General features: G+C 34.9%; 1 protein-coding gene across 1 annotated transcript; it reads right to left on the bottom strand.

Annotated features, from left to right (window-relative positions):
• Positions 1-1267: 1267 nt before the first annotated feature.
• LOC145602358 (putative disease resistance protein RGA3) lies at positions 1268-9614 on the bottom strand. The gene is made up of 2 exons (XM_081658549.1): positions 8863-9614; positions 1268-4486 (listed from the first exon to the last, which is right to left on the bottom strand). The coding sequence occupies exons 1-2, from the start codon at positions 9533-9535 to the stop codon at positions 1533-1535; spliced, it is 3627 nt and encodes a 1208-aa protein (XP_081514675.1). The 5' UTR covers positions 9536-9614; the 3' UTR covers positions 1268-1532.
• Positions 9615-10222: the final 608 nt, after the last annotated feature.

Genomic DNA, 10222 nt, shown 5'->3' with positions numbered 1-10222 from the left:
CCCACCTCCATTTTTGTCCTTCTATTTACTACTCTTCCAACCATTTTCGTATTAACTAGTATTGCATTGAAGTTGTCGATCTTTCCTCTCATGAAACACCACTTCCACTACCATGAATTAAATGAAAATCCTAAGAAACAGTGGAGAAATAAAGGTCATGCTTAATAGACTATGTTTCTTTTTAACATTTAAAGTGTTTTTTGCATAAAAAATAAAATAAAAAAAAAAAAAAGAAAAAAAAGGCAGCAGCTGATCGGTTAATTTAAAGTAGCTGTATTTGTGTGGTTCAATATTAGTAAAAGAAAGAAGGGAAGGGAAGGGAAGGGAACTATATCATCTAATGTTTGGTTTGATATTAATGAAGGAAGGGAAAAGAAGAAGAATCTATTGTTTGCTACTGTATGAAATTAGTAAAGGATGTTTCAAAAAAAAAAAAAACAAAAAAGAAATTAGTAAAGGAAGGATGGAACCTATTATATACACCCGGGTGTACGGTACACCCGGATCATTTGCTTATTCAATCAACAAATAATTGAAAATATTATTTGTTCATTTGTTAATTAAATGAGCAAATGACCTCGGGTGTACGGTACATCCACGTATATATAACAAATTCTAAAGGAGGGATGGGAAGTGAAAACTAATTTAAAACTTGATTGATAATTTCTTTCTTTCCTCAATTCCTCCAATTTTGGGGGGAGATGAAAGGGAATTTTTTGTGAAGGGAGCTTTCCTTCCATTTTCCTTCATTTCCTATCAAATTTCATTTAATACTACCTCTGTTACAGGTTATGTGCAACGATTGGACATTTTCCCTCTCTACTTTATATCAAATCGTTGCACATAACCTGTAACAGAGGTAGTATTTAAGATCAAACATAAAAAAAACAATAATTTTCCTTTCCTTTCTTTTCCTCCCAACCAAAAAGGGCTTAAAACAAGAACATCAATAATATTAAAAAATACACTGATATACATAGTAGGATAACAAAATAAAAGGCCAACGAATTATACATCCTCTGTTTAAATTTTCTTGTGAGAATATAATAAATATAGAAAGTATCATCAATAATATAGTCTGTAGTTCTGTACTCTCTGTAGGACCTGAAAAGGCACAATCTTTATATAATTATTAAGGCCATTCTGGTTCATCTTCATTGTTTAGTGTTTACTGATATGAATAAATGGAATATGTGAGATATTGAGCCATTCAGGTCCTGGCGTTGGCCACCACACAAGCTCACCCAAGTATCCCATACAAACAGAATGCAACTTAAAAAGTCCTTTTATACAAGTTTTCACTTAAAAAATCCTTTTACAAAAAATCGACCGCTTAAAAAGTCAGTTTTCACAATTTTCACTTACTACTTTATATATTGTAGGATACCAAAATACAAGGCAAGGAATTATACAAACTGTTTAAATTTTCTTGTAAGAATATAATAAATATAGAAAATATCATCAATAATAGTTCGTAGGACTTGAAAAGGCACCATCTTTTTAGTTAAGGCTATTCTGGTCCATCTTCATTGTTAATAAATATCAATACATGGAATATGTGAGATATTGAGCCATTCAGGTCCATCAACTTCGGCGCATCTTTCTTTCAGAAGTGGGCAAAAATATATAGAAAGACGCCGTAATCTGGAAAGGCGCAGCATGACCTGTTTTGAAGGTAGATATTTTAACTTCTTGCAATGCCATAGCTCCAATTTTTCAAGTGATGACAAGCTGCCTATCCACTCTGGAAGTTCTTCCAACTCATCAAATCTCATAATTAATAGAGACTGAAGGTTAGAAGGGAGGAGTTGTTGAAGTGGATGCTGAGGCAGAGTCTTGACAGTTGGGAAATCTGCCAATCCCAGGCTTCTGAGGGATTGGGGGTATGTAAGATTGAAGTCCCAATTATCTACAAAACCACCAAATCTTAAATTTTTTAGGCGACAAAGATTTGTGAGACTGAGAGTCATCAACTCCCCTGCATTCACCAATGTCAAATCTTCAAGTCCCTGCAATCTGCTGAGATCTACGATGGAACCCTTTATCAATGGGCAGTCATTTATTGACAGGAACTCCAAAGATGTACATTCTTCTAGACTTTTTGGCATCTTTTCTAACCTTTTACAATCCCAAACATACAAGCGATGTAGAGAAGAGAGGTCATCTGGAATACAAGCCAAGGATGGGCAACTGACTATATTCAATTTCTTCAAAGATATCAGCCCACTTGGTATAGACTTCATATTCGTACACTCTGATATTTTCAATCTCTCCAGGTTTGTACAATTCAACATCTCATGAGGTAGGATCATCATATTACAAAATCCAGCTACATCAAGCGAACCAAGACCTTGGCTGAATTTGATGATATCCAAAAGTTGAGGGCCACCAACATTTTCAAGTTCCAGATGGTGTAGAGATTTAAAGTGAAAAGCTGGTACTGTTTTCAATTGTCGGCAACATCTTATCTCAAGAATTTTAAGGTTAGGAAATGCAGTTGCCGCTTGTACAAACGATGATGGCATCCATTTGGTCAGCCTTTCAAAATTAAAGATGTAAAGCTCACTTAGAGATCGAAATAATACCTTTTCTTCTGCATTATAGTTATTACTACTTCCACTTTGATAAAACTCATCCCCTATAGATTCTACAGCTTCGAAAACTTGTAGCGACAAGATCCTCAGAAAAGGTAGTTGCCCAAGTGTAGGAAGTTGTACACATCTGTTGCATTCTCTTAGTTCCACCTTTGTAAGATTCACCATTGTCATTATCCAAGAAGGAAAGCTCACGCCCATGAATTCACCTACATTTAATGATTGTAGGTTTGGGTGAGGTTCAAAGCCATACAAAATCGCCTCATCACTATCGACTCGAGAGGTTGCTTCTCTGTTTACACCCCATTCCAAATGTAATGTCACAATTTTGTCCTTCTTCCCAAGGCCAGCTTGTCTTGCCGCTTCATTGTTTTTAACATTTTCAAGACCTAAAATTTTTATCTCACCCATAACTTGATCTAAAGGCCCTAGTTCATCAATGGTCCATCCTTTTCCATCACGCAATTCAAGGGGAGGTAAAGTCTGAAGGTTAGATAATTGTCGTAATCCTCTACATGCCAACAAAGTACTTGTTACTTCTATGTGTCTTAAGTTTTTCAGCCTATGCAATTCTCCCGGCAATTTCCTCATCTTGTCGCAATCTAAGACTCTCAGTGTTTGTAATTGATAAAGTTTGCAGATTGACTCCGGCAGTACTTTAATATTATTATTAGAAAGGTCAAGATACCTTAGATGAACAAGCTGCCCAATCATATATGGAACCTTTCTTAGTCTAGTACCAGCCATGATTAATACTCGCAAGTATCGTGCACCACCTATGGTGAAGTTATTCCACCTTGGTACACTAGACCAAAAACTTATTGTTCTTAGCTTTCCTGTCATCACACTAGTAAGAGTAGAAGTTTCAGAGGCAGTTTTGCTCATACCTGAATCGAACACCAAATGCCGAAGACAGGAGACATCTCCCAGCTTAATTCCAACTTTCCAGATCAACAAGTTTTTCTCTAAAACGTAGGCTGCAAGATCATGCACTAAATCGTGCATCTTGTATCCAATTTTATTGTATACCCTTTCTTCTTCTAAGAACGAATGATTCAGTAAAGTATCAAAATATTTCTCACCAATTGTTTCCATGGTTGACGTAAAGTTGTTGGATGCAGAACCATCGTGAAGAAATCCTTGCGCCAACCACAGAGTAATTAGTTGACGCCTCTCCATTATAAAATCTTTAGGGAAGATTGCACAGTATGCAAAGCATTGCTTTATATAAACATGATTCAAATGGTTGTAGCTTAACAACAATGACGGCAAGATATCGTTTATATCTTCTGGTCGGAACCCCCATAATTCATTCTTATGTATTGATTCCCATTCATATGCATGCTTCTTTGACTGCAATAAGCCACTAATTGCTTTTATGGCTAAAGGAACACCTTTACACCTGTTAACAATTCTTCTTCCAACATCTTTTAAAGAAGAATCATATGGAAATGTCTCACTGAAAACTCTTTGTTGTAATAGAGCCCAACCTTCATCTTCAGATAATCCTGGCAGTTTGTGTTGATAGAAGGCACGTGCTTTCCTCGCAACATCAATGCTACGGGTAGTAATCAAAATCATACTTCCTCGCAGAGCACCAATACTCAGCAATGCATTTTTGAAGGAATCCCACGACTCTTGATTATTTTCCCAAACATCATCAAGCACGAGAAGGAACTTCTTCCCCTTTAACTTTTGTTGAAGTTTATTTGTAATTGCACCTGTGTTAGTCAAGTCACATTTGTCTGATGTAAGATGTTCAACCATCTCATTCAAAAGTCTGTCAACTTTAAAGTCCTCAGACGCACAAATCCAAACTTTTTGCTTTTCAAAATGCCCATCAACTTCCTCGTGATCATACAACCTCCGTGCTATAGTTGTCTTGCCAAGTCCTGTTTACACAAGATTTAAAAATCATTAGCTATTTTAATTTTAAGTCCATCTTCTAGACCAATTCATTAAAATGAATTGGATAGGAGTAAGACTAGTAACTAATGGACATATACACCAAAAGTATAAAAGATGAAAAATACTTTTTCTTTAGAGGATGCCCCATTTTCTCACGGTGATTTGTTTCTCACATGCCATTTTCGTAAATTAAACCAGCAACTTTATTCAACTATGGAGCCCATAATAATGAAAAAATTGTTGATTTATTCATGAAAATGCCCCCATGAGAAACAGGAAATTTCCCGTTTTTATATGGTAGAAAAGGGGGTCACTTATGGGAAAATAAGGGAAATCCCTCAAATGAGTCCATTGAATTTTGATCCCTAGAACTCCAGGAAAGGTGGGGAGTTATGTCACTCCTCCATTACCTGAACCTCAACGCAATACTATTTGGATTCTATGGATGATAATTTGAATGAAAATTTCTAAACCTGAGAAGGTGCTCTTAATTTTATTGGGAAAAGCGGGAAAGTCTTGGAGAAGATTGGATTATTTGTTGGATTTTGTAAGAGATTTAAGTTTGAGTATTTATTTATTTATTTTGTTTTATATTTTATATTATATATTTAATTTTATTTATTTATTTTATTTATTTATATCCCCGGACCGCCCGGATCCCACGAGTGAATCGAAAGAAATATCGTGTAGAAAACTCTTAACTTAACCTGAACCTAAGTTTTGGGAAGGTTGAATTCACTTTTCTTCTTTACTAAACTAACCCTCTTTTTTAGAATAAATAAAAAGGGGATATTCCTCAATGCCTCGGCTGTTTTTTTTTTTCTTAAAAAAAAATAATTTTTTTTGGTGGCTAACAGGGAGGCAGTTAGGGTGACTAAGGAGGGAGTGGTGGCCGGAAGGTGGGAATGAGGGTGGCTGGATCTCACTAACGGAATAACTAACTAAAAGTGTTAAGTGGTAGCGATTTTTAACAAATTGTCATTTGTATGGTAGTAAAATAAAATAAAATTTTTTTCAGGTAGCAAAAGTGAAATGCATGTGTTTTAAAGATAGCAAAAGTCAAAATTTTCTTAAATTTATGTGGGTCATATTTTTGGTTTGTTTATATTGTAACTTTCGTAGTTTTACTACAGTTGATATGGGCATATGGCTTTATGCTACATTCTTGGATATCACAGTATGATAAGATGATAAGCTTGGCAAAAGTTATAAATAAAGAAATAAAGATAAGCAGTTGTAAATTATACTGGGTCCTTGTGCATATTAATTCTTGAAAGCATAACCAGCAGTTCAACTAAACCAATTGTGCAGGATAGACTGAAAATGGGCAACTTAATTATTTTGCTGTGCAGAAGTTGGGCAATCAATCAACAGTTGCTATTAAGGAGAATTTTGGCAGATTTTCTGAGGTACTTGAGCCAGGATGCCACTTTGTTTCTTGGATTCTCGGGAGTAGCATTGCTGGATATCTTACACTGAGGTTGCAACAATTAGAAATGAAATGCAAGACAAAAACTAAGGTTGCTGGTATGAACAAATTTGTCTTCTTAATTTAGCACAGATCGACTTAATGGGCTTGTGTGCAATATGATTCAATCAAGCTGACAAAGAAATATGTTTTGATAAGTTGAATGCTTAGGTTTCAATACCATCGAATAGAAATTATAACTCTTAGGTGCCCCGGCTTATTTTGCAGCATTCACTTTTTGCTCATGTCTCTGTTGATTATAACGTGATTAGGACTAGATTTAATAACGTGTTTAGGACTAGTATTGTAAACTCTATACATATTGATCAATGGTATACACTCTAGTTAGGCCTGTTCTCATCTCATACGTTTAAATTCAGTTCAGTTCAGTTCAGTTTAGCTCCTAATTTCCTTCTCTTATAAAATATTCAGTTGAGTTCAGTTCAGCTGAGTTCAGTCAATGAGAATAGACCTTTAGAGGAGTTTTCCCGAAATCTAACAATTTATACACTTCACTTCACCTGATCCACCCTATTCATCCATGGATGATGGGTGAATCAACCATCAAATGCAAATGAAGTTAAACTAGGTGACTGATCGATTGGAAAAGGATGGACTGTTGGTGAATGAAGCATCACCTATCATCTCAGATCTATTGCCACCCCTAGTAATGAGATATTTGTTGAGCACCTTAATTAACACATTGTTTGGATGGGAGGAAATGAAGAGAAATGAAGGGAAAAGAAAACAAGAGGGACAAATCACCTTGTTTGGATAACGGATTAAGGGAAGGAAGGGGAAGGAGAAGAAGAAGGAGGAATTCATTTTCTTTCCTCTTTTAATAAACACTATCTATTCAAGATTGGAGAAATTCAGAGGGAAAATGTACACCACTTTCCATCTCCCTTTCTTTCCCCCTCCCTTCCTCCTATTTCCTTTCCCTTCCTTCCCCTTTTAATTTGTTATCCAAACATAGAGCCGACAATCTTGGTCCTAACCGTGACCAGATGTTGATCCCCGAAACTGAACCGACCCATACCCGACACAAAGTGGAGTTGACCTGAACTTGGCCCGACTTATACCCGACCCAAACTTGACCTGACCCGTAATTAACCCAATTCTCGAAGTGACCTGACCCGATTTTGACCCGAAACCCGAAGCGACCCGAATTATTCCCAAAATGTCCCGACCTAAAATTAACAAATACTTAAAATGACCTAACTAATTTAGGACTTAATAACTTTACCCGAATAAATACTTATCGAAAATAATCTAAATCAAATAGTATAGTATTGTGTGTATAATACTGTTAAAATGTGCATGTAATTTATTAATTGTAATTCATAAAGAGTTACATTAGATATTTTTTTTAAAGACAAGAGTTACATTAGATTAGGAACACTAGTTTTTGTTATTGTTATTGTTACTATTACTCTAATCTTCTTTTTTAAGTGTTACTCCCTCCATCCCTTTTTTACAATCCTGGTTTCTTTTTTGGGTATTCCAAAATTACATTCCTCCTTTTCTTTTTAAGTAAGTATTTTATTCTAAATATCCCAAATTATCCTTCTTTTTCTGTTTTGTAATAAATGCTCACTCTTACTTTTCTATTTTCACTCTTATTCTCACTCCTCCTTCATAATCCTTGTGCCTAAATTTAGATGAATATGATTGGTCCTTAATTTTCCCATAGAAGCATGTTATTGGTCTTTTTTAATTTTTTGCAAAGAATTGATGACATGGCATCATTAAATATCAATCTATCTTTGTTTTACTCAAAGACATTATTTAATGTTTTGTATTTCTCGTTGTGTATTATTTTATTGTTATTTGTTTTATTCTTAGTTTCTTAATTCCCATGTAATTTTACAAACACAAATGTAAAAAAGGGACGGAGGGAGTACATTGAATTATTTTTTTCACTATTCACTTTATCTAATTTGAATTTTTGACCAATTAATCGATCAATATTATATATGAAACAATACAGTCTTGTGTAAATATTATTGTTGGAATTGTCTAATGAATATAATATTAATATTCAATTGTTATACTTTATACTTCTTGATAATTATAATATATTATTGGTCAAATTTCTATATCGACATAGACAAAAATTGACCTGACCCTAATAGACTCAACCCGATCTAAATTTTACCCGACCCGAACTTGATCCGATAATTGGACTCAAAGACTGACTCGAATCGAACCGAACTCGACCAGACCCGAAGTGTTGACTCGATACCTGACCCAACCCGAATTACCATTGACTCGAAACCTGAATTGACCTGACCCGATCCGAACCAGCTGAAATATTGATTGATCCAAACTTGACCCTACCCGAATTGACCCAACCCGTACCCAATCCCACCCGTTTTCCAGGTCTATCGAATCATATTGTAAAAGTGGCCTTGTAGCCTCACAATGAAAATCGATTGAATACTATAATCTAATATATATATATATATATATATATAAAGGGGAGTTGTTTCCCGAGATTTTAGAGCGCCACGTAGGATTTTTATTTTAAAAAAATTATTAGAGCACCACATAGGATTAATATTTTTAAAACGCTACAATTGGATTATGCCACCTAAGATTAGTTAACGTGCCACGTAAGATATAAATTATAGTTATATCCAATAAATAATTCAAGTGCCACATAAATATTTTTTACAAAAATAATATTTTTTTTAAAAAAATGAAAAGATAATAATTTTTAAAAAGAAAAATATTTTTTAAAAAAAAATAGATTGATCAGTACATCGCACGGGATTCATCTAGTATGTTGTATGTAGAAAAATAAATAAAAATAATAATAAAAATAAAATAAAATAAAATAAAATACCGACCATAATAGAACAGAAAGAGAACAAAAGCTAGTAGATTTACCTCCAATTCCAACAATGGCAAGAGTAGACAGATCAACATCCTCGCCAGTACGATTAAGAATCATTTGTAGCAACTTCTCCTCATCAGATTTCCTCCCAATAAATTCCAAACCTCTAGCAGCAGCATGTTTCCGATTCTGATGCAACATTGAATTATCAACAAAATATCCAACAGTAGAGGATGATACTGCTTCTCTGGCTAGCTGCACCTTCTGTAGACCGTTGTTTATAGCCTCCTTGTCCAACTCATCGAACTTGTAAAGGATCTCACGAACCCGATGACCCATACGAAAACGGAAGATAACAGGGTTAGTTGAAGGACTAAAAAAGTTGGAACACTTTTTCTTGAATGATGGATGGTTGACTTTCAGCTCGATTTTCCTACGCAGTAACTCATAAGCATAGTCGTCCATGAGTTCATCAGCAGAATAAACTGCATCAATGAGTTTCTGGAGCCAACAATTCACAAACTTACTCTTCCTAATCTCTAAGTGTTTGGAACTTCCTAGATCTTCAAGTAATGCCTGGATGTCAGAGAATCTGTTTTGAAGCTTTATAAACTGATCCTCTAAACCCCAGACAAGTGTCATCTCATCCGAGGCCCGTGCTGTCACTAACTTCGTCATGGCCTTCGCTGCTTCCACTGCTAACTCCGCTGCTACAGCTTCCGCCATCGATCGAGTATGTAGCTGCTGCGGTGTGGTGCACTGGTGTGGGCGTGTGGCTTTCAGATTTAGAGAGACTGAGTTTTGAGAGAGTGTGTTGACTGTTGAGACTTGAGAGTTTCAGACTTACTTTGCAAAATTGATTTTTTTTTAAGGGACTTTGCAAAATTGATTTAGTTGAGGAGTCTTGGTCTTTTTTTATTTATTTATTTTTATTATTATTCATTTCATTACTGGCGCATTTGGCTATCTACTCCGTTATCTAAAGGGGTCTCTCTGTTTTTACTTTTTAGCATGTGGTTTTTGACTAAATGCCACCCACTCATAGACTCATAGTCTCACTTTAGAATTTTTTTTTCTTACTCGATTTATATTTTAAAGGAAAAATTGACGGCAACAACACTAACTGATAAAGTTGCGTGTAGCAGCACAACTTTTTAAGAGTGCGGTTTACAGCACAATCTATGTAATTGGGTGTACATATTTGCAAAAATGACACTAATAAACTAAGGTTCCTTTGAAAAAAGTGGAATCTTTATTATTTATATAATTGTTTAAGCATTATTTAAATTTATATGATTTTACATCATGCGTGATTAAATTAGCCTTACTTTCTATCTATTTTTTTTTCATTTAAGCATTTCTTAACCTCCACCACTTTATTAAGTGGATTCCTTCAAAAAAAAAATAAAAAAT

Source organism: Chenopodium album, chromosome 21 (assembly GCF_948465745.1).
Source record: "Chenopodium album chromosome 21, dcCheAlbu1.1, whole genome shotgun sequence".
Taxonomy (NCBI): domain Eukaryota; kingdom Viridiplantae; phylum Streptophyta; class Magnoliopsida; order Caryophyllales; family Amaranthaceae; genus Chenopodium; species Chenopodium album.
This window is presented reverse-complemented; position numbering and strand designations above follow the sequence as displayed.